Source organism: Gopherus evgoodei, chromosome 4, assembly GCF_007399415.2.
Source record: "Gopherus evgoodei ecotype Sinaloan lineage chromosome 4, rGopEvg1_v1.p, whole genome shotgun sequence".
In the NCBI taxonomy this organism is placed as follows: domain Eukaryota; kingdom Metazoa; phylum Chordata; order Testudines; family Testudinidae; genus Gopherus; species Gopherus evgoodei.
The window spans coordinates 63,645,649-63,671,044 of record NC_044325.1 but is presented as its reverse complement, the minus strand read 5'-3'; the positions used below and the strand labels follow the sequence as shown (position 1 = coordinate 63,671,044).

The 25,396-nt window shown below is 44.6% G+C and overlaps 3 protein-coding genes across 3 annotated transcripts in view; 1 reads left to right on the top strand and 2 right to left on the bottom strand.

The window, feature by feature from the left end:
- Positions 1–9,463, top strand: part of DNAJC17 (DnaJ heat shock protein family (Hsp40) member C17) — a 30,324-nt gene extending 20,861 nt beyond the window's left edge. Inside the window, exon 11 of the mRNA XM_030559488.1 lies at positions 9,034–9,463. Within this exon, the coding sequence (XP_030415348.1) occupies positions 9,034–9,156 (123 nt within the window). The 3' untranslated portion in view covers positions 9,157–9,463. The remainder of the gene's footprint in view (positions 1–9,033) is intronic.
- C4H15orf62 (chromosome 4 C15orf62 homolog) lies at positions 1,922–6,223 on the bottom strand. Its single transcript, XM_030559490.1, has 2 exons — positions 4,572–6,223; positions 1,922–4,123 (listed from the first exon to the last, which is right to left on the bottom strand). Exon 2 carries the CDS (start codon positions 4,032–4,034, stop codon positions 3,525–3,527), a length of 510 nt encoding a protein of 169 aa, XP_030415350.1. The 5' UTR covers positions 4,035–4,123; positions 4,572–6,223; the 3' UTR covers positions 1,922–3,524.
- A 96-nt stretch (positions 9,464–9,559) lies between the features above and the next one.
- Positions 9,560–25,396, bottom strand: part of GCHFR (GTP cyclohydrolase I feedback regulator) — a 35,996-nt gene continuing 20,159 nt past the window's right edge. Inside the window, 2 exon segments of the mRNA XM_030559491.1 lie at positions 9,560–10,474; positions 19,331–19,425. Coding sequence (XP_030415351.1) covers positions 10,351–10,474; positions 19,331–19,425 — 219 coding nt within the window. The 3' untranslated portion in view covers positions 9,560–10,350.

Below are 25,396 nucleotides of genomic sequence, written 5' to 3'. Positions count from 1 at the left end.
TCCTATGATAGTAACCTCCCAATCCTCCTGTTCCTCAGGCTCAGAACTGTAGGGTCCTCTTTTATTCTTATCTTTCCTTCTCTCCTCTTACCTAGGATTTCCCCAGATCCTGCTGCTACTTTCCATACATGTCCAAAATTTATCTCTACTGCCAAAATATGAATCCTTGCTCTCGTAACTTCTTGTCTTGGCTGCATTCCTCTGTGCCATCAACTCTTCTCTCCAGTCCATCCAAAATGAGCTGCTAAGAGACTTTGCCTTTCCACTATTCTGACTACCTCTGCCTCATGCGTTAGTATCCTCTCTGGCTTCCCTTCTATATTAAGTTCAAGGTTCTTACTTTTAAGCTATCTTTCAGCTCACCTCTCATCCCATCATTTTGGTCTGCACTCATTTCTCTTCTGCTCCCTTTGGATACCTCATGCTTTTTTTCATGCCATCCCACTGTCACGGAGTTCCCGGGTGATGCTCTGGAACTGCCCCCCACCAAGCCAGTCAGGACTTTGGGGAGCCTCCTCTCCCTTGGAGCAGACTGTCTCCAGGGCAAGGAGTTCACACGGCTTCACCTCCTGGGTCTCTCCTTGGAGCATTCAGCATCCTCTGCCCCTCCGTGCGCTTCCCATAGCGAGTCCACCCAGGCAGGGTGCTGGGAAAGCCAGAGGGTCCCGCACCCCCACTTCGCAGTCAGACGTAACTCTCAGCCAGACAGTAAAATAGAGGTTTATTAGATGACAGGAACACAGTCTAAAACAGAGCTTATAGGTACAGCGAATAGGATCCCTCCGCTGGGTCCATTCTAGGGGGGCAGTGAGCCAGACCCCCACGTCTGCACTTCATTCCTTGTCCCCAGCTAGCTCCAGACTGAAAACCCCCTCCAGCCCCTTCTCCTCTGCTCAGTTCCTTTCCTGGGCCAGGAGGTCACCTGACCTCTTTGTCTCCAACACCTTCAGCTGGCACCTTTGCAGAGGAGGGGCCCAGGTCATCAGTTGCTAGGAGACAGATTGTCAGGCATTTATGTACACTGGTCCTTTTGCTCTGCAGCAACCATACATCCTTACCCCATCACCTAAATACTTAAGAACTGCATAGGAGACACTGAGGCACCAACACAGTATTCAGAGAAAACATTAAGTGCATTCCCAGTTCGTCACACCCACATACCTAGATTAGCCTCCTACTTCATGTAAATTGAGCTCCCTCCCTGCTCTACTTCTGGAAATTGCTACAGAGCCACAATGTTCTGACTACAGTGCACTAACTATTGTACCTGCTTTTTTTTTCTATAGACTATAACTAGAGCCCTATCAAATTCACAGTCCATTTTGGTCAATTTCACAGTCAGGCTTTTTAAAAATCGTAAATTTCATTATTTCAGCTATTTAAATCTGAAATTTCATGGTGGTGTAAATGTTGGGGTCCTGACCCAAAAAAGAGTTGGGGAGGGGTCACAAGGGTTACTGTGGGGGGGTAGGGGTTGCAGTACAGGTATGCTTACTTCTGCACTGCTGCTGGCAGCAGCGCTGCCTTCAGAGCTGGGCAGTTGGAGAATGGTGCTGCTGGCTGGAGCCCAGCTCTGAAGGCAGAGCCAACACCAGCGCAGAGTAAGGATGGCATGGTATGGTGTTGTCACCCTTACTTCTGCGCTGCTGCCTGCAGAACTGTGCCCTCAGTCAGAAGCCACCACTCTCCAGCCGCTCGGCTCTGAAGGCAGCAGTACAGAAGTAAGGATGGCATGGTATGGTATTGTCACCCTTACTTCTGTGCTGTTGCTGGAAGGGCGCTGCCTTCAGAGCTGGGTGCCCGGCAAACATCTGCCACTCTCTGGCCACCCAGCTCTGAAAGCAGCACAGAAGTAAGGGTGGCAATACCGCAACCCCCCTAAAATAACCTTGTGACCCCCCCACACACACACACACCCCTCCCTTTTTGGTCAGGACCCACAATTTGAGAAACACTGGTCTCCCCCATGAAATCTGTATAGTATAGGGTGAATGCACACAAAGACCAAATTTCACGGGGGCGACTAGATTTCATGGTCCGTGATGTGTTTTTCATGGCTGTGAATTTTGTAGGGCCCTAAATATAGCCTCCTGGGGCAGCGAGCTTTTTGTCTGACATACTGCAGCTGTTGTACAGTGTTGAGTACACCAGCACCATGCAAATTATTCACAACACTCTCCTACCAGTACTAGTACGGTCTTCTCTGGGAGCTTCTTACCAGCACTGCCCCTTTAGTATTAGCCAGGGATCCAGCAATGTTGTCCTACAGTTGCTGAAAGCAGCTTTCTCTCTGGCATTGTCCTGGGCATTTTCTAAGCTACTTTAAGGTTGCAGTAAGACTTAATATTGCTTTCTTGGTCTAATGTGAAGCTAGTGGGATAGGAGCCATCTGCACCTTCTTAGACATGGTTCACCCAAATGCTAAATGCACCAGATGCCTCTATTCAGCAACCCCTAGAGAAAAAGACACGATTTTCTAACCCAGCACTAGTAATTGCTAAGAATTGTTACCACAGTACTAGTGCAGAATCACTTTAGTAAAGCCAGGGACTGACCCCAAGTGTTCTTAGCATTGACATTAGTGGTGGTAGTACCTGGTGGAAGCATGTCCCAGTGGCTGCAATTCTAGCCTTTCCCACTAGGAGCAGCAGAAGGGATTGGAGCCAAGCAGTAACCTCACTGCCCTCAACACCCTTGTCATAAAAAGATGAGGGACCAAGAAGGACAGGACCCCAGTGAATATTTACCTTACAGATCAAAGGAGCTGTGATCTTGGCATCTTTATTGTTGTGGCTTGATAAAAGTGAAATGAGGCAAGGACAGTCTTGTAATGACAGATACATTTATTCTCACCTATATTTATTTACAGCAGATTATTCAGAGCATGCTCTAAGAAGCAATATCTACAGAAACTGTTCCACTTGCTAATAGGCTGGAGAATTCGCTGTTGCTATATTGTGAGCCTTTTCGGCTGCTTACCTTTTTCCAGTTAGAGGGTAGATGGGAATGCCCATCTAACAGAGTTGGGGGACAGAAACCCACTGGAAAAGGAACATCCTGAATCATCATCATCCATTGTCTCTGCTGCACTTGGCTTGGAAATATTGGAGCTGCCATCTCATCCAAAGTGTCCAGTTACCCAGGAATCCTGTTTTTGTGCCCCCTTTTTTCCCCATGCGTTTTATAGTCACAGCGGTGTTCCAAAAATAACAGGTCTCTGTTACTAAACGTGGCCTTTTTTTCATCAGGATGAGGTACAGTGTCAGCAGTAGAGAGGAATTCCCCATCCAGTGTAGAGAATGGAAATGCATCAGACTAGATTCTCTCATGTCGCTCTCACATAGTGGTGTACTGACAGCTCAATAGGAAGGGAGCCTGGACAAGAACAGCTTATGGTGGGCAAGACCGGACAATGAGACAGGCACTCCAGGGTAGGGACACTCCAGTGTTTCCTCTTCTTCTGTGAGGGCTAAGGAAACTACTAATGCTGATAATTAACTCAATAACTTAAATGATAAACACTTTCAAGCTGCGTAATCTCTTGGATTCTGTTTCCTGAGAGTCTGCAGAACATCCTCAAGGAGTGATAGCCCCAAGTCCACTTTGAAGGAAAGGAAGGGATCAGAGCCTGTTTCAGAGGTCCCACAGTCTGTAGCCTGGACTGTGTAGGAGTTAGTACCGTGTGTTTGCGTCGCCTTATGGTACTGAGGGGAGACACTGGAAAAGGAGATGGCAGTCGAGTGAGACTCCGTGTGGTCAATTATGTTGGGGCAGCTGGAACTGTCCAGATACAGCCGGGGTGGCTTAGGAGGTGCCTGTGCCTGAGCTAGATTTTGCTCACTCTTACATAACAGGTACTCTGATTTATCCTTCAGGTCTCTTAGTGGTTCCCTCTTGTACTGTCCATTGTTCTCAACTGTCTGGCTGTTCTGATTCAAAATAATGACTTGATTACCCAGCTTTTTATGCCTCCTGAACGAAAGACGCTTGAAGAACGTTGTGGATTTAATGGATCCTCTCCGCCAAGTATCCATGCTAGGCAGCAAAAGGAGGGGAGTTGTTCACTGCACTGTGTAGGAGGCCACTGGACTCCAGTCTCGAGTTCAACAAAGAGCCACAGCTCCTGTAAGGGAGAAAACAGGCTGGTATCATAGGAAGTGCAAACTCATTCCTATTACCTCCCTGAGTTCATGGAGCTACTAGATCTTTTGCCCATTTTGTACAGGAGGGAATCTCCCTCTTCAGTATAGAAAGGGTTGAGGTATCTGCCTGCTTATGCTGCAGAAAGGAACTGGTGAACAGCAGCAATGGCATGTAGACACAACGAGAACAGATTAACCCAGCATCTAGAACAGAAGAGCATGTCGGTACCATGGTAACCAGGCACCTTCATGGTGAAGGGCACAGCACAAAAGCCTCACTGAGTAGGTAGAAGGGGAGCCATTATCTCTGTCAGACTGAGGCACACAAAAGAAATACAGTCCTAGAGGAATTTTAAATGAGGCAAGTAGTAGAGACTGCATAGGAAATGAGCAAACATTAGGAAAATTGATTTTAGAATAAAGACTTACTCTGTGGTGGAGCAGCAGCTCAGTTCTGCAGGCAGAGGGGAGACAGCAGAATTCAGTAATGAGAACCACGACCACCACCCTAGACAATGTACTTGTGTGTCGCAATCAGCAGCTCAAGGCAAGATTCTGCTGGTTTGAAAGCAGCTGGTAAATCCTACAGTGCCTCGTTCTCTTCTGCTCTCTTCCACCTCTCGTCATCTGTCTCTTGTCACTGCTTCCCAGGCTCTGATTCCTTGTGCGTATGTGTTTGTTTTGCCAAGCCCTTGCTGAGTCAGCCACGTCAGAAACTGGGTTTTGCACTGTTGGTAATTGCCAAGATTTCAGGAAGTAGGTATGTGGAGAGTAGAGAAGCATCAGCCCATGCTCTGCCTGAGGAGAAGGCAAGATTCCTGAGGGGCACTTAAACTGATTTCAGGAGATTCATCAATATGACCTCTTGTTTTTTGACACAGCTTGGGAAAACTTGGATTCTCCCTGGAGAGCTCTAACTACAGTGATTTCTGACTGGCTCACTGTATTGGTGAGATCCACAGATGGAAGGAGGGGGCGGTTCTTTCCTCCTTTAGATTTTAAAGCTTGAAGTGTCAGGTGGTGATGCATACATTCTGCTGGTGGTGACTCACGTGCAGGAGCCTCATGCTGGCTAATTAAACAACCCAGGCAGATGGCAGTGGGAATCTGTTCGTTGGGTAGGAGCTCCAGGTTAGCAATGAAAGGACATCATCTGTTGAAGACTGAGATTTGCTTTGGCACGAGTGCTGACTTTCTCTAATATTACCTGTATCTATGCTGGTGTCTCATGGTATCAAAAGCTTGTTAATATAGATGCTAAAATATCAGTTGTAGCATAAGATTCTTCCATCTTTCCACTTTGAGAGCTCAGTTAATCATGTGCTTTTGTATCCCTCTCAGATCGATTTCAGCTCTGCACTAGCGGAAGCTCTTTCCTGGGGTATGATGGAGAATTCATGCCTGCCCCACTTTCCTGCAAGAGCCCCCTTTTGTTCTAAGAGATGGCTTTTCTTGCTCTTTCATATTCACAGAATTCTGTTTCAATCAGCATGGAACATGACTATTTCCCAGAAATATGGAACACTTCTATTGATTCTCAGCATTATTTTGTTAAGGTGGCTTTTTTTACCTGTAGGTGTCAAGAGAACAAGACTAATGTCTAAAAGTATTGCTATACCTTGGGGAAATCTTGACGTTATGGGACCATGTACTATAACTGCCACTTTTCAAATACCATTGCCACAAAAAGCAGCTCGGCTCTGTTTTCTGCGACTTGCCTCATTGGCAAGGCAGCGTAGCTACATTGGCTCTTCGGTGCTACCGCTAATTTGTATTGCCATAGTGCCTATGAGCTGACCATGTTGTGCTAGGGTACTGCACAAATACAGAACAGAAAGAGTCCCTGCCACAGAGAGCTTACAATCCAAGTATAAGACAAGAGACAACAGGTGGATACAGACAGACAGTACAAGGAAACAATGAGACAATATGGGTCAGCATGGAAAGCAGCGGTCTCAGTATGACCTAACCATTGATTTAGTTGGTAAAGCAAATGATTCCCAGATAGGTGGGAGCAGATCTGAGGCCTGGTCTACACTACAACTTTATGTCAAATTTAACAGCGTTACCTCGATTTAAGCCTGGACCTGTCCACACGACGAAGCCCTTTTTTCCGACTTAAAGGGCTCTTTAAATGTATTTCTTTACTCCACCTCCAACGAGGGGATTAGTGCTGAAATCAGCCTTGCTGGGTCGAATTTGGGATAGCGTGGACACAATTTGATGGTATTGGCCTCCAGGAGCTATCTCAGAGTGCTCCATTGTGACTGCTCTGGACAGCTCTCTCAACTCAGATACACTGGCCAGGTAGACAGGAAAAGGCCTGTGAACGTTTGAATTTCATTTCCTGTTTGGCCAGCGTGTATGCAGAGCTCATCAGCATGATGTGCACATTGCCTGGTCCGTACTTTGTGAGAAGTCTATGACCATGTCTCTCTCGTCACCGCGCTGCCGTCGCCTCCTCGCCTGGTTTTGCGCGAAACAATTGTCTGCCGTTGCTCTGATGGAGGGAGGGGCGACTGACAACATGGCTTACAGGGAATTAAAATCAACAAAAGGGTTGGCTTTGCATCAAGGAGAAACACAATCTGTCACACACAATGGCTCCCTCAAGGATTGAACTCAAAACCCTGGGTTTAGCAGGCCGTTGATTTCACAGAACAAATTGGGTCAATTTCTTGTTTTGATCCATCTATCTTTTACATCTTGGGCTGGCAGCAGACGGTGCAGTATGACTGGAAGCCATCATCATCTCCTGGGTGCTCGGCAGAAGACGGTGCAGTACGACTGCTAGCCATCGTCATCTCCTGGGTGCTCGGCAGAAGATGGGAATGACCTGGCTGAGTCACTCCCATGTCTGCCTAGGCGCCCCGACCGATCTCACCAAGGTCAGCTAAAAGAGCACCCAGGAATATGACGACAATGGCAACCAATTGTAATGCACGTCTGCTGCCAAAAGGCAATGAGCTGCTGCTGTGTAGCAATGCAGTCCCACATCTGCCAGCACCCAGGAGACATATGGTGATGGTGAGCTGAGCAGGCTCCATGCTTGCTGTGGTATGGTGTCTGCTCAGGTAACCCAGGAAAAGAGGCGCAAAACGATTTTGTGCGGTTGCTTTCAGGCAGGGAGGGAGGGAGACGGGGGCCTGATGACATGTACCGAGAACCACCTGCGACACTGTTTTTGCCCCATCAGGCATTGGGGTCTCAATCCAGAATCCCAATGGGCAGCGGAGACTGCAGGAACTGTGGGATAGCTACTCACAGTTACCCACAGTGCAATGCTCTGGAAGTTGACACTAGCCTCAGTACTGTCCAACGACTTAATGCACTTAGAGCATTTTATGTGGAGACACACACAATTGACTGTATAAAAACAATTTCTAAAAAACCCACTTCTATAAATTCGACCTAATTTTGTAGTGTAGACATACCCTGAGTCAGAAGATGCTATTTTTATACAATCACTTGAGTACACTTTAGAGAGGTTTAATTTTACAGCAAGTGTGGTTTTGTACCTGACAATATATATATTTGACTGTTTACTGCTGTGGTGTTTTAATTACACAGTACAACTGATATCAGATATAACAGTACTGAGTGACAGGTTTCAGAGTAGCAGCCATGTTAGTCTGTATCCGCAAAAAGAACAGGAGTACTTTTGGCACCTTAGAGACTAACAAATTTATTTGAGCATAAGCTTTTGTGGGCTATAGCCCACTTCATTGGATGCATAGACTGGAACATACAGCAAGAAGATATTTATACATACAGAGAAATGAAAAGGTAGAAGTAGCCATACGAACTGTAAAAGGCCAATCAATTGAGATGAGCGATCAGCCGTGTTAATCTGAGTTTATTGCTTATGTAGTTTGCGTATATTGTTGTGCTATTTGAAACATCAGTAGTTTTTTATTCTTGAGGGAAGGCTGTTTTAGAAAGAAAGCAAGGGAGAGTCATCTTTAGTTATTGCAGATCACTCTTGTGATGTTGATTTGAGAAGGAACATTAAATGATCTTTAATGGTAAAAACTTGAATGAAGAACAGAAAACAACAAATACCAGAAAACCAGTAATTTAGATCAGTTATTGCTGAATTATTTTTCTCTAGCCTCATTAAAACTCTGGAGATTCTAGAACTGAACACTCAGAAAAACTTTTATTTGATTATTTTGTGCATTTGACAATACGTTGTGGACGGTCATTTTCCCCTGTTGGTCATATGGATCGTACACAGAGAGAGAGCAACACACAAAAAAAGGATTGTAAAATCACAGAAACTGACACAAGGGGACCGAGGGGCCAGTGTAAACACTGATTAGATTAAGTTGACAGTGCCTCTGTAATAACCTAGAATAATCTGCCAGTCTGAGAACAAAGTTATATTTACTCAAGCAAAGCACATTGTTTAATTCTACTGTTTGCTTATGGAAATGAGTTTTAGTGGAAATGGAAGTTGCCGAGTTTTAGTGTATTTGAGAATTCTCTCCTTAGCTGTAGCAGGAGTAGTGCAAGCTTCGAGGGGTGACCTCACCAACCCTTCACATAGCCTTTTGGGACCAGCTGGAGGAGCAGTGGGTAAGTCAGTCTTCTGATCCCATTCTGTCTCTGTCCTCTCTGCTGAGACGGCCCATAAGGGTGTTCATTCTGATACAGGCACTTGTCTGTTGGCTACTTTATGTAGGCCAAACAGCCATCACATAGTAACAAATGTCATTGCTAACCTGACCAGCCGAGTATCTCTAACCTGCTGACATGCCAGGTGCAGCACCCATCCTTTCTGCCACTGTGGTGTTTTTGTTCAGTTCATAACAAGTGGAGATTTCTGGGAGTTTGGAAACTGGGGTACAGGCTGTTCTTTACAAGTCCAGTTCTGTCATTTGTTCCCTAGGATTCCGTGGTCTCGGAGCGGGATTATGAAAGTTTGGTTATGATGCGGATGCGCCAAGCGGCTGAGCGACAGCAGCTGATTGAGCAGCTCAGACGGGAAGACGAGGAAGAGTCACATACATAGCATGGTGGAATACATATTCTCTCCCCTATCTTTCAGCTAAAAACTTGTTTTCTTAAATTAAGTCAATAAACCTCCTTTTTCAAAAACCTTGCGGGAATATTTTCTTGGAAAGTGGACAGAGCTAACACTCAGCATCCACACAGTCCTTTAATGGAAGGGAGAGATGGCTGTCACCTAATCTAGACTTTAAAACAGTAGCTGCCCTGTAACTGAGGACTTTTTTCTGAGAGGTGCTAACAAAATGCAGCTCCCACAGATTTAAGAGTGGTAGCTGCTCAACATCTGTCAGGATTAGGTCTTGAATTTTTTTACACAGGAGCAGAAGTTTCATATAGCTTCTCCAGTCACACACATCTGACTGCTGCTGAAAGTAGCCCATGGACGGAAATCACACAGTCTCTTTATATTAATTCTTTATTATCAGCTACAGTAGGAACTGATCAGTACAAATCAATCCAGGAATTATATGCTGTTGGTGAGATTACGCAGCCAATACCTGAAATATTCACAGGACCTTTCTCCAGTGATGAAATATCTTTAGAGAATTACAAAGACCATGTTTTACACTGAAATGGCAGTCTCAGGTCTGACCAGGACAGTGTCTGCTCACGCCAACCATAATCCCACTTGAGAGTCAATGTTCAAACTTCTCAATGCTAAGGGGGGCTTGTTCAAATAGCAAGGACCGGGTCAGTGTCTGGCAGCCTATTTTTACCGTTCCAGGGAGATTGCAACAAGTAGTCTATGTTTGACCTACTCTGAGGACTGAGCAGGGGCTGCATTTAAATGGTGGCCTCAAAAAGATCAGTGCTTAACTTCTCCAGGGGCAAAACCAGGCTAATGCTTGACTTCACTCAAATACTTACTGAATGGGCAAGATTAACACTTAAAGTGCTGGCATTTCCCAGACTGCCATTCAGACAAATACTTAAGAGGAGCCATCCAATCTCCAAAGGATTCATGCATGATTTACCCTTAGAATTGAGTGGGCACCTCTGCCTCCCCTTAGAGTTCATCTAATGGCATTGATGGTAGTTTTCCATTATGTGAAGTTTTGACTATACAGCACTTCCCCTGTATGTGCCTGGAAACTGGGACAAAAATGGATTAATTAATGGGGAAGCTCAATGCCAGTCCTGTGCTAGATGATCCACAGCAATGTCTTGTCTAGGTGGAACACTACAATCTTCCATGCTACTCCTTGTGGAGACACCAAACCAGGGTCTGGCCCACCCCTGTCATGCTGACCACTCGGTAGCCATATTTCTCCAGCTTGTCCAACACGATACGGGGTGCATCATTCACGTAGTACTCCCAGCTGCAGCCAAGAAAGAAGAAAGGAAACAAGATGGGAAGGTCACAATGGATGGAAGAGGCACAGCTTCCCTTGCTAAAGAGACCTTGTGTCTCCAGCAAAATCAAGTTAATTCTGTGCAAGACACTGCTGTCACCACTCTGGGATAGAGCCCACCAATGTCCAGCTATACTACACTGAGACTAACAACCAAAATTTTCAAACTCTGTGAAGCAAATTTGCCCAGAATTAAAGAGCCACCTAAAATTGGAGTGTAATTGTCCAAAACCACAGTCTGATTGTGTGCCTCAGCCTTTTAGAAGATTGAGCTGTTGAACCAACTCCCACCTGTGCCCCTTTAGGGCCTCATCAAAATGAGGAGAATCCCTTTACTGATCTGAAAGAGGAAGCAGCATTTTATGTCTTTGAAGGTCTGCTGCAAGGGACTGAAGTAGGTATTGATTGAAGGCTCCAAAATTGAGTTTCTTAGGCAGCCAGAGTGCAGAAACACTCATAGCCACACCACCAAAAGGAGAGAAGAGTCCTGTTTGAAGGTGAATACATTCTAGGCAGAACTGGTAGTTAAGGTTGCCTGCCCTTTACCATTCTAAGAGCCTATTTTCAGTTGCTCGTAACTTTGACCATTCAGGCTGAAGCTTTCTATGCTGGGTGTCTGCCTCTGGCTGAATTGCATTGGCAAGTTTTAGCAAAAAGTATTCAGACATTGCTAAGAAGGAGATGAGAAATATATACTGTTTGCTCATGTTAAAAAAAATCTTAGTTTATGTGAGAAGCTCTGGTGCCCCCATCGTTTGCAACCAGGGCTTGAAATTTGTCAGAGGGGAGCCTTTTTCTGTTCTCATGAAGATTCCCAACTTTGGCCCAAGTTATGAGCCTATGAAAAATCTGAGTTCACACTGGCTCAGTAGACATACTAGAGTCTTGCAGCTAAATTCTCTGAAGATTGTCTGTACTGAGCATGTTCCAACCCAGAACAGAGCAGGACTATCCTTACAGTTGATTCTCCAAGTTGGTCAGGGTAACAGAAACAAGGAGACTGTGCTCTCAAATGCAGAGGGGACAAGGACCAGAATGGGATGGGCGGCGACAGGAGTAGGTTGGGATAAGGAGCCTGTGGGGTGGAGACTGGGAATGAGAAGGGATGTGTGGGGAGACAGACTGGACAAGGGCCCAGTGGAGACTAGCTTGTTCATCCAAACTCTACACTGAATGAGGTAGGTATTCTTGGGGGGAGGGGAAGAGTATGATACTGTAATTAGACTGTATCATAATGTATATGCACAAGGGGCTTAATAAAGGTTGGACAGACAACCATAATTCTGGCCTTTCCTAACAAGTACTTGACTTCACACCCTTAATAATGTTCTTTTACTGTCGTTTTTTGGGGTGTGATACATATATACACTGATTGGAAAAGCTACCTAGTTATCTGCCAGAAAATGACCATACCAGCCAATATGCTGATAATGATTGGAGCTATGGGGTCAGAGTTAAAGCTGTTTGTGGAATCTTAATTATACATTTCCTGACTTCTAGACACTAAAAAAAACCCCAAATAAATCCCCAAAGTTGCTAAAGTTGAGGTTGTAAAATATTATTGGAGTGGGGGAGGGGAAGGGTATTTTCAAAGTATAATAATGGTGAGATGTGAGAGCTTGCTGAAGACCTCTATTTTCTTTCTTCTGACACACTGCACTTTGTTATAACTATAGGTGCGGTGTAAAGATACGTATTACAACTGCTTTTGAACTTAATACTTCCCATAAGAGGCTTTCAACATGCTTTTTAAGTGTCAATTTAGGCTCTCATGTTGAGGTGAGTAAATAATATTCCCATTATGCAAGTGAAGGAATTAAGGCAGGGAAGTTTTGTACTTGAGCAAGTTGGTGGTGAGCCAGGATGAGAACCCCAGTTGGATTCTTTGTCCTGTGCCTTAGTCACAAGACCACTAGTTGTTCAGACAAAAGACATGTTGTATATGACTTAAGGATTTAGTCATCAGTGTTTGTTTGTAACCTGTCTGAAACAGTGTGGATTGGCTGTCAGAATTTACAAATACCTCCCTTTCAGATAAGAACGTAAGAACGGCCGTACCGGGTCAGACCAAAGGTCCATCTAGCCCAGTGTCTGTCTACCGACAGTGGCCAATGCCAGGTGTCCCAGAGCGAGTGAAGCTAACAGGCAATGATCAAGTGATCTCTCTCCTGCCATCCATCTCCATCCTCTGATGAACAAAGACTAGGGACACCATTCTTTACCCTTCCTGGCTAATAGCCATTTATGGACTTAGCCACCATGAATTTATCCAGTTCCCTTTTAAACACTGTTATAGTCCCAGCCTTCACAACCTCCTCAGGTAAGGAGTTCCACAAGTTGACTGTGTGCTGTGTGAAGAAGAACTTCCTTTTATTTGTTTTAAACCTTCTACCTATTAATTTCATTTGGTGACCCCTAGTTCTTGTATTATGGGAATAAGTAAATAACTTTTCCTTATCCACTTTCTCCACATCACTCATGATTTTATATACCTCTGTCATATCCCCCCTTAGTCTCTTCTTTTCCAAGCTGAAGAGGCCTAGCCTCTTTAATCTTTCCTCGTATGGGACCCTCTCCAAACCCCTAATCATTTTAGTTGCCCTTTTCTGAACCTTTTCTAGTGCTAAAATATCTTTTTTGAGGTAAGGAGACCACACCTGTACACAGTATTCAAGATGTGGGCGTACCATGGATTTATATAAGGGCAATAATATATTCTCAGTCTTATTCTCTGTCCCCTTTTTAATGATTCCTAACATCATTTGCTTTTTTGACCGCCTCTGCACACTATGTGGACATCTTCAGAGAACTATCCACGATGACGCCAAGATCTTTTTCCTGACTTGTTGTAGCTAAATTAGCCCCCATCATATTGTATGTACAGTTGGGGTTATTTTTTCCATTGTGCATTACTTTACATTTATCCACATTAAATTTCATTTGCCATTTTGTTGCCCAATCACTTAGTTTTGAGAGATCTTTTTGAAGTTCTTCACAATCTGCTTTGGTCTTAACTATCTTGAGTAGTTTAGTTTCATCTGCAAACTTTGCCACCTCACTGTTTACCCCTTTCTCCAGATAATTTATGAATAAATTGAATAGGATTGGTCCTAGGACTGACCCTTGGGGAACACCACTAGTTCCCCTTCTCCATTCTGAGAATTTACCATTAATTCCTACCCTTTGTTCCCTGTCTTTTAGCCAGTTCTCAATCTATGAAAGGACCTTCCCTTTTATCCCATGACAGCTTAATTTACATAAGAGCCTTTGGTGAGGGACCTTGTCAAAGGCTTTCTGGAAATCTAAGTACACTATGTCCACTGGATCCCCCTTGTCCATATGTTTGTTGACCCCTTCAAAGAACTCTAATAGATTAGTAAGACACAATTTCCCTTTACAGAAACCATGTTGACTATTGCTCAACAGTTTATGTTTTTCTATGTGTCTGACAATTTTATTCTTAACTATTGTTTAGACTAATTTGCCCGGTACCGATGTTAGACTTACCAGTCTGTAATTGCCGGGATCACCTCTAGAGCCCTTTTTAAATATTGGTGTTACGTTAGCTAACTTCCAGTCATTGGGTACCAAAGCCGATTTAAAGGACAGGTTACAAACCTTAGTTAATAATTCCACAACTTCACATTTGAGTTCTTTCAGAACTCTTGGGTGAATGCCATCTGGTCCCGGTGACTTGTTAATGTTGAGTTTCTCAATTAATTCCAAAACCTCCTCTAGTGACACTTCAATCTGTGACAGTTCCTCAGATTTGTCACCTACAAAAGCCAGTTCAGGTTTGGGAATCTCCCTAACATCCTCAGCCGTGAAGACTGAAGCAAAGAATCCATTTAGTTTCTCCACAATAACTTTATTATCTTTAAGCGCACCTTTTGTATTTCGATCGTCAAAAAGCCAGTAGAGAGAAATATAACTTCAGCAGACATCATGAAGAGCTTAAACCTTGAGCTTACCAAGTTCCAGTAACCTCTGATGCATCCTGAAGAATTCACATTAACCACCAAGCCTTCCAACTAGTGACAGGCACTGCAATATGGCATGAATGTGCCAAATTGGGAACTTCTAACCTAAATGATATGAAGGCTCGAGCTGGAAAAAATTAGTTGTGGTGCTCTCCCAAGCTCAGCCTGCTGGGGACACCAAAATGAAACTCTCAGGCGCCTATGCAGATGTTCAAAATAGTATCACATGCTCAGTTGGGCTCCTCCAGTTTGGGATTTGGATAAAACCTGGAGCAGGACTAGATTAAAAAATAGGCACAATAGACACATGCTTTGGACTCAGCCTCCCAGCGCTGTGGTGAAGGCAGAATCTAAGCTCTTATTTATTTATTTAAAAAAAAAAAGTGCTATCCTTCGTAGTTACAAGAAAAGCCTGGACATGTGACCCACCTGTAACTGATGCAGTGACATCTGCTTGAGTCTGCAGGCTGCCTCCAGCAGCACAGCAGTCACAAGAAGGAAAGCTGGCCCTACACCTACCCCTAAAGACGACCAGACCCCCCCCCGCTGGCTGGGAAAGTGGCTTAGATGCCCTGCTGGCAGTACAGTATTGGCTCTCCCCTTACTGGGGCTCAGATCTCTCAGCTCCACTTGATGGGTCAAACTGAGGGTGGGAAAATGTAGTAGTTCTAAATAAAATGCCACTCAGTAGATTGTGCAGCTCTGTACAATGTGATCATCCCTCTTTCTTATAGGCAGTGAAATAGTTAATTTTAGTGTTATAATTAGGCACCTGAGTTAACATGAATTCAGGCACAATTCACCTCCCTTAGAGTTTTTATTTCAGGCTCTCTGCAAACTCAGACCTAAATGCATTGGTTTGTGAGTGAGTTTTGGGCTTTTAATAAAATGCTGGTTATACAACTTAATTATGGAATCACTACTGTGGACCCAGAACACAGTGAAATCCAACCATTGTGAAGCTTCATTTACAATGAAGTAGACAGAAAATCCTGAGTTGCTGGGAGTTAAGCTTTGCTCTTCCTATAGTAAATGTTTCATGTCATTCTAAACAGGTTCTGCTGGGCTAGTGCCCTTGGAATGCAGCAACTGTCCTCAGCAGGAGTGAGCTGCTGCATTCCAAGGGGGTTATTTTCTTCACACTCCCTGTCTCCTCTTGCTCAACCCCAGCAGTGGGAGGAGGCAGCAGGGAGCTGCTGCTCTTTACTGTGGCCATCAAGGACTATCCTGTACCCAAGCCATCCTAGCAAATGGGTGGGGTGATAATTAGCTTGCACTATTTTCAAAACACCTACTAGCCTGAAGCAGATACAAAATATGAGGGGCAGGAGGTAGATCCTGGGGCCAACTCTCTGGTGGGAAGCCCAGCCTCCCACTGTGGGACAGGAATAGATTCTGGGATTGCTATCAGATACTGTACCTCAGTCATTATTTGCTTTTGCAACAGGTTCTGACTAGGAGGTGTCTTACAAATTTGAAGCTCCTCTCCTGGGAGTTTCTGGTGTTATTCCTTCTTTAAAAACAAACAAAAAACCTGGTGGTGATTGCAGCAGTGAGGTAAGGATACATCCACTGCTTTACCGTAAGCCTCCCTTTTTCTGGGGTCCTCTTCCCCCATGCATTACTCGACTGTGTTCCCCTGTTCATAACCCCCTCGCTGCAGCACAGAAAACTGTCAAGAAATTCAATGTCATTGCCACCTTGTGGTTTTGAATAGCAGCATGAAACTGATCAGAGACTTGTAAATTCCACCCTGTCACCACTAATTAGGCTAAACTATGGGGCAAAAGAGGCACTAGAACTGTGTCTTCAAATGCAGGAAGACAACACTGCACTGATTTATGTTTGGAAGACTCTCTTCAACCACAAGGACTAGAACTTTTTCTTCCCCAGCTGAGAATTTAAGTTCTGTAGGGGTAGATAACTTAGGCCTCCATTTGCCAGGGTGATGAGTGAGCAAGGAGTTTTGCAAAGCTCTGATAACTAAAGTTTCAGGATACAGGGGGAAAATGAGTAGGGCTCCTTCTGTATATTTAATTCTGTGGGTTTTTTTCTCCTCCACCACTCAAAGAGGTGGACTCCAGTCAGCAGAGAGATGTAATAGCTTCTCCTCCACTGTTTTAATGATTTTTTTCAAAGAGAAATAAGCAGATCAAGTAAGAATGGATTTTGGATGCAAACGACATGTCAAAAACACTTACAAGTTTTATACTAAAGTGGAAGGTGGTGTCAAAATCAATGCAAGCAGCAAAATAATATGCAGGGATCTAGAGGAACTAGAACTATGGACAGAAACCAACATTAAAAATTCCAGTTGGAAAAATACAAACTAATGCGTGTGGGGGGAGGGGGAATTGGAAATTCACTGCCCACTGAAGTCAATGGAAAGGCTCCTATTGATTTCCATGGTCACTGGTTCAGGCACTCAAAAGGGACACCTGGACAACAGCAATGCAGAGAGTGGCTAAATGGTGTCAGCTTGCAGTGGACTCTAGCAGCGAAAGAGGCCAGGAATCAAATATGGGAGCCAGGAAGTGAGTCATTCTCGATGCATCTCTGGTGAAACTGCACCTGGATTATTGTGTTCAGTGCTGGGCACCTGAGTACCAGAAATATTAATGGCTGCAGGAGTTCAAATAACAGCAACAAAATGATTAGGGGGCTGGATAAGGGATTGAATCATGAGGAAAGATTAAAAAGCAAACTCTGTCTAGCTTGGTTGACCTAGGAGAAGGAAGGTGTGCACCATGATAAGCGACATGTGTCTGATGAAGTGGGTATTCACCCACGAAAGCTTATGCACCAGTACGTCTGTTAGTCTATAAATTGTCACAGGACTCTGTCGCTTTTTAAAGATATTTGGAGACTGTAAACAGCAAGGACATTAGGGTGGTAAAATGGGAACACCCCTACAAAAAAAGGAAAGACGTAAGCTTAGCATCAAGAAATGCTTCCTGGCAATGAGATATAGTAGTACTATAGATGGTGACTTGCTGCTGCAGCATCCTAGGCAAGTCACTTCGTTCCTCTGTGCCTCAATTTCTACCACTTACATCCTGGGGACAGAGACACTATGGCTATGTCTACACTGCAATAAAATACCTACGGCTGACCTGTGTCAGCTGACTCGGGATTGCAGGACACAGGCAGCAGAGTTGTAAAACTGCAGTTCAGAGATTTAGGCTCAGGGTAGAGCCAAGCTCTGAGACTCTCCCCCATTGTGGTCCCAGAGCCCAGTTTCCAGCCCAAGCCCAAATTTCTTCACTGCAGTTTTTATAGCCCAGGAGCCCGAGTCAGCTGACATGGGCCAGCTGCAGGTGTTTTATTGCAGTGTAGACATAGCCTTGCTGATCTTTGAGGATGACAGATGAAAAATGCAATATAAATATTATTTGCAGTGTAGCTGTAGCCGTGTTGATCCCAGGATATTAGAGAGACGAAGTGGGTGAGGTCATATCTTTTATTGGACCAACTTCTGTTGGTGGAAGGGACAAGCTTTTGAGCTTCACAGAGCTCTTCTCTGTTGTGGGCCCTTTCCACCAATAAAAGGTATTACATCACTACCCTGCCTCTCTCTCATAATTATTGTTTTTGTTGCTGTTTGTTTTAAACAGGAAACTAAGAGGCAGTGCAAACTTTATACAGGGCTAACAGCTAAGAAGAGTTCCCAAGTTCTAATCCGAACTCTGCTGCTAGGTGGCCTTTGGTAAGTCACTTAGGCCTGGTCCACACTACAGCGTTAAATCGATTTAAACAGCGTTAAATCGATTTAACGCTGTACCCGTCCACACTACAAGGCACTTAAAATCGATTTTAAGGGGTCTTAAAATCGATTTCTGTACTCCTGCTCAACGAGAGGAGTAACCCTAAAATCGATATTACTATACCGATTTAGGGTTAGTGTGGACGGAAATCGAAGTTATTGGTCCCATTCTTTTACTGAGCTACCCAGAGTGCACCGCTCCGGAAATCGATGGTAGCCTGGGACCATGAACGCACACCACCGAAGTAATGTGCCCTAGTGTGGACGCGTAAAATCGATTTTATAAAACCTGTTTTATAAAATCAATTATTAATTTCGATTTTACTCTGTAGTGTGGACGTGGCCTTAGGTGCCTACACACCTTTAAAAATCTGACCCTAAATCCCAATGATTTCAGTGGAAGTTAGGTACCTAAATACATTAAAAATACTTGACACTTAACCCTATGTGCCTCAGTTTCTCCATCTGCAAAGAGCAGGTCAAATTAACTGGAAAGCTTTGCAAAGCAGTCCCATTATGGATAAAGTCTATTAACTGAGAGTCATGCTGATGACCCTGTTCTTTTGAGGAAAGAAACGACATAAACGGATCTCTGGATCCACTGCAATGGTTGTTGAAAGACAGGCTTCAGAGTAGCAGCCTCATTGACAGAAACACCAGTTTCATTACAGTACAGTGCTACATCTGTCTTAATGAGACAGACTGGAGGGGTATTAATGGGCCATTTCACTTCGGGCCGTTTCACTTCAGGCCACTTCACCTTGAATGGTCCCTTGAAATATATGTTTACTTCTGCTAAACAATCTGTGCCACCTTGCATTTAGCTGTGACACTCTGAGTATGTTTCCCAGATCCGAAGAGGAGCTCTGTGTAAGCTCGAAAACTTGTCTCTATCACCAAGAGAAGATGGTCCAGTAAAAAAATATTACCTCACCCACCTTGTCTCTTCAATGAGAAACTTCAGGAGTGAGAAAAGAAAACTGCCCATGCTAGATGTGGGCGGGAGAGGGGGTAAGTGACAAAGGATTGGAGATGGTGAGGAGGAGGAAGCGGAGAGAGAAGTAGCACAGAAATACTTACAAATGGTTCCCCAGCACGTTCCTCTTAATGGCACCCAGGTAGTCCATCAGATGTTGATCAGAATGTTCATCTCCAACCATTGTGGGTCCAACTTCCTGCAGAAGGAAATTTAAAATTCAGCAGATTGAAAAAAAAAATACCATAGTCCGTGCATTTCTTCATCCCAACTTTCAAAGGACAGGTTAAACAGAAGAAATAAAAAGCCCAAAGAGCAAACCCTTGCAGTATGAGGGAGGGTATGTTGCCCACCCACATCCACGAGAAATGTGAGACTTTGGGGGGAAGCTTATTTCTTGCACTTGTTTGCCAAGTTACACTCCTGCTACCAGGATCACAAGCAGCACATCTAGGAAGGAGAACTACTGTGAAGGAGATGGAGAGGAGAATCTATTGTAGGTAAGCAGAAGAGTTCATGTTTACTGGAAACCTCTTTGTTCTCTGAAGCCTGATCTACATTACAAAGTTTGGTCAACATAAGCCACGTTGTGTTGACCTAATAATGTATGTGTCTACACTTAAATTTGTCTCCCGCCAATGTAAGTGCCCCCTTATAGCGACACAGTAACATCACTTCCCTGAGTGGCATTGAGCCATGGTTGATGTACTGAGATCAATGCACTGCCAGTGACGACATTGCATTACTATGTCGACCTTAACAGTCCTCCAGCAGCTGTCGCAAAATGCCCGACACTGACTGCTGTGGTCATAATTGTGAGATCCACTGCCTGGGGGTCACAGAGACTAGAAGGCCCCCGCCCCCTTTTAAAGCCCTGCAAATTTTTGAAATGCCTTTTCCTGATTGTCCTGCTTGGTGAGCACACCTCTAGTTGCTCTTCATTGTTGTGTGCAACCATCTAGATGACCATGCCAGCTACGCGCTCCAGCTTGGAGTAAACAGGAGATATTGGATCTTCGAGGCTTGTGGGAAGAGTTTGTGTGTGCAAGCACAGCTATGGATCAGCTGTAGAAATGTGGACATCTACGAGCAGATTGCACAAGAGATGCAGAAGGGTACAGCAGGAATCAGCAGCAGTGCTGTGGGAAAGAGAAGGGACTATGGCAGGAGTATCGGAAGGCTAGGGAGGCTAGCAGTCGATCCAGTGGAGAGCCTCAGACTTGCTGCTTTTACAAAGATTGCATGACATGCTTGGCAGAGACCCCACCACAACCTTACCACCACCATGGAAACCTCTGAGAAGCTCAAGTCACAGTCCCTGGCATGAACAGCAAGGATGAGTAGAAGGTGGAGGATGAGGGACATGCGACCAGAGGGATCCAGCACCTGTTTGAGACTCCATTGCAGCCCAGTCAATCCTGGCAGTTGAACATGGGCAAGCCTAATGCAGGGAAAGGAACCTCAGGTAAATGTAATTGTATTTCCCCTCACAATGATGTACTGATGGCACCCCAAACTTAACAGGACACAACTATCAACTGTTCATTAATTTACTCATACTAGAAGAGGTATAGGTACAACAGAGGTAGAGTTATCTGCTTGTCATTCCCCTGTAGTGTCCCTTGCTTATGTCCCTTGAATCCTCCTGAGAGATCTCAATGAAACTTCCATGGAGGTACTCTGCAATCCTCTGCAAAGGTTTCCAGAGATGGCAACCTTATTGCTCCCTCTGTGCTAGGACACTTTCCCATGCCAGTCAGTGCTAATTTCGGCAGGCACCATTACAGCATGCAGGCCAACGGAATGTGGGCCTGGACAGCTTCCGGACATCTGCAGCAGCTGTGCCCTCTGTGACTTTGTTACCCTCAGGAGTGAGATCTCAGCTAAAATCATCACCGCCTGTGGGAAATGGTGCCAGTATTCAAGTGCTCTTGGCCTACACTCAGTTTTGTGCAACCAAGCAATTGGCGCCTCATTTCCCTCACTTCTAGCAGGCCATAGTCAATATCGCTGGCACTCTGAGTGGCACCGTGCACAAGCATTCCAAAGCAGAAATGTCAGCAAGTATGTCTGGTTTAATACTTTAGGGGAGCAAAAGAAGGGAATTCTGAACCTTACCTTTTACCTTCCATTGTGACTATACTGACACCAGTGCCTTTTGTGTTTTATCAGCAGCTACACATATTACAGACTGTATGGAGAAGGCAGGCCCAGGAGTCCCAGCAGGAGAAGGAGAGGGAGATGCACCAGGATATAACAGGGCTTCTCCAGCAGCAAGCCCCAATGCTGCAAACTCTTGTGGACCTACAGGTTTACCAATCCTGAGCTCCCCTCCTTTTGCAGTCCCTGGAGAGCTCCAATGCAGCACCTCCCTATTCCCCCCTTGACACATGGCATCAGGGGGGCCACATCCCTATTCTACCCCGGGGGACATTAAGGACAACTACAGCTTCACACCTACTGACCTGTGAGAGCCACAGCTGCTGTATTTATAGGTAAAATGGACATTGCAGTTCTTTCCCCTTGTTAAGATCTGTTCCATTAATTTATTTTATTAAGTTTTCCATGTATTTGCTTTTAAATTGCACAGATTTTTCTTTGCACTGATTTTGTTACTGAATAAAATTTATTATTTGGAAAACAATTCATCTTTATTGGTTCACAATATATGCTGCAGAGTGCCTAGCACTCCTTACTTGATACTCATAGGCTCAGTAACAGTGTAATAATCATAAATGTACAGCAAACACCACAAAATTACTCGATGCATTGTCAGTGTTTTATTTACAGATGCACACCACGCACCACACAATTCCTAACAGGCCCCAAAACAGCAGGCCAGGTAGAGCACAGTACATCACAGCCCATTACTGTGTCTCACTGTTAAAGTGCCATTTCAATGCCTCCCTGAGCCATAAAGCTCCATATTGAGCTCTTCTAATAGCCCTTGTGTCTGGCTGTTCAAACTTGGCAAATGGCTGCTCCATCTCCACCCCAGCAACTTTTCCCCCTTTGCTTCACAAATATTATACAGGATGTAGAAGGCGTCTATAGTCATTGGGATGCTTTTTTCACTGAGATCTAATCTTACGAATAAAAAGCGCCAGCATCCCTTCAGTCTGCCAAAAGTTTATTCAACTGTCATTCTGCATCTGCTGAGCTGGTAGCTGAATCTTTTCCTGGTGCTGCCGAGGTGGCTGGTGTACAACTTCATGAGCCAGAGGTAGGCCAGGTCCCCCAGGACCACTATTGGAATTTCAACATTGTCAATAAATAATCCACCAGTCAAGAAAGTCCCTGCTTGTAGCTTTCTGAACAGTCCTGTCTTCTTAAAGATGGGAGCCTCATGCACCTTCCCTGACCAGCCAACACTGATATTGATGAAGCATCCCCAGTGATCCACCTACATTTGCATAACCATAGAAAAGTAGCTCTTTCTCTTTTTTATGTATTCTGTGGCAAGGTGGTCTGGTGCTAAAATAGGGAAGTGTGTGTCGTCTACTGCAGTTTGGGAACCCCACAGCTGCAAATCCATCCACTATGTCCTGCACATTGCCAAGAGTCACAGTCCTGCATAGCAGGAGATGATTAATGGCCCTGCACACTCGCATGACAATAGCCCCCACAGTGAATTTTCTAATTCCAAAATGATTTCCCACTGACTGGTAGCAGTTGAGCATTGCAAGCTTCTACAGTGTGATCGCCACTCATTTCTCCAGTGCAGCTCCCATTTCAGTGTCCCTGAGCTGGAGGGCTGGGGCGAGCTCAACATACAGATCCAGGAATGTGGAACTGCGCAACCAAAAGTTCTGCAGTCAGTGCTTGTCATCCCAAGCCTACATTACAATGTGATCTCACCAGTCAGTGCTCATTTCTTGGGCCAAGAACGGGCACTCCCCTAGCTGCAGCTGCTTTGTGAATGCCACCAACAACCTTGAATTGGTTCTTGCTACGTCCCACAGCAATCTGACCTCCAGGCAATCATCATGTTCCCTGCTGATTTGGTTATTCCTGCAGCTCTGCTAATACCGGAGGATCGTGCATCCTGTGCTTGCAACATGTATAACAATAGTGCAGAGCTGTGCAGACTCCATGCTTCTGTCCAAGACAGTGGACAGCAAGGAGCATGGTGCAGGTTCCTGGAATTTTTTAAAAGGTATGAAAATTTTGGGATATAGATGACATTATGAGATGGAGACAGTTGCATGCTGGGAAGTTGACCCCTGGTCCCCAGTCACCCCTTTGTGACTTTTTTCTGCCCCACCACACATTGCCAAAACTGCCCAAAAAACTGTGCACTGGACGGTGGCAGGATGCATACTGGGATACCTATCCATGGTGCAATGCACTGTGTATTGACAAAAGCCCTCCTGGTGAGTACATGCACCGCCAACACAAGGAGCCAAGGATGCATGCGAACAAGCGATATACTAACTGTGGAGGCTTTATGCCAATGTAACTTATGTTGACCGAAGTTTGTAGTGTAGACACTCCGGGTATGCCTACACTGCAATTAAAAACCCGTGGCTGCCCCATGCCAGCTGACTCGGGCTTGCAGGACGCAGGCAATTGCAGTGTAGATGTTTGAGCTCAGACTGGTGCCAGACTCTAAGACCCTGCGAAGTGGAAGGGTCCCAGAGCTAGGCTGCAGCCCTAGCCCAAACACCTACACCACAATTAAACAGCCCCTTAGCACGAGCTCCGAGAGGCAAGGGTCAGCCAGCATTTGGCTACTGATTTGTTTGCCCACTTAAGCACTTCCTACAGGACACAGGATCTGCCTCCTCTCACAATGGGAGTGTGTGCCTTAGGCATATTGCTCTAGCAGAGCCCTCTGCTGGCTGAACAAGGAGAGGTGCTGATGAGGTTCCAAAAAGATCCTTCTTCCAGAGGAATTCTCTAGCAGATAAATGTGGTTTCATGAAATGAGAGGAAGATGCTGGTGACCATCTCTGGGAATAACCAGGTACAGAGAAATGCCAATGAAATGTAAAGTGATTGTTGGCATGTACCCTTAAAAGCGAAGAAAAGCAAATGAGATGGAGGTAGGAAGACAGAGGTGCAAGTCATCTGAGTGTTTACATTGTGCCATGTATATCCCAACTGCTTGTATTAAAGAGCATTTACACAGTGCTACAAATGTGTCATTTTACTGAACATCCTCTGCCCCAAAGAACTTCCAAACCCAAGGTCCTAATTATACTGTAATGTATAAGGTTGAGGGGCTAGGTTAAAACATGGTAGCCTTGGATACGATCAGAACACGGGTCAGCTTTACAACATGGATGAGACCAAACCATGTTTTACCTTGTTCCTGAATTATACTGTGGCTCTGCGCTTTTGCATGGCCGTTACCAGACTATATTGATTACGGTTAAAACAATTAGTTGAGATTTACAGTTAAGAATGAACTGTGTTTTAACTATGTCTGGGGACAAAAGTCTTGTAACAGAGTCCTCCAACATAATAGAAATTACAGGGCTAACAGGAACTAAAGACAACACGCAGAACAACAGTACAGGTAAGGGGGAGAGGAGAGTGCATTTGATGAGGAAAGGAGGACTTGAGAACAAGGCCTCTCAAACACTTAATACTCTGCCTGTCTATAGCACTTCCAGACACAGAACTCAGAATGCTTTACGACCATTAATTTTTTAATCTTCACAACACGTGTGAGGTAGTCAATTATCACCCCTACTCAGACTGGATTGATTTAAATCAAGGCAATTTAAATAAGTGATTTAAATCAAGTGGAAAGCCTTGATTTAAATAACTGATTTTAATAAACTCTTCCATTTGTGCTTCAGTTCTTTTCTAAAGAAAGATGCATTCCCATTCATTGATATAACCATTAAAACATAAAATCATAGGACTGGAAGGAACCTTGAGAGGTCATCTTGCCCAGTCCCTTGCACTCATGGCAGGACAAGCATTATCTAGAGACTATCCCTGACAGGTGTTTGTCTAACCTGCTCTGAAAAATCTCCAAATCTCACATGTTGATTTATAACTAAATAGAGCCTTTACACCGGATTTGTGACATCTTTTTGCTACCTTGGAGGGTACACTATAACTACAGACATTTATATAAGCAGTTATATACCTTAATATTTTCAGATTCTTATTTATTAATTGTACATTTTTAGTATGTTTGAAAATGGTGAATGACT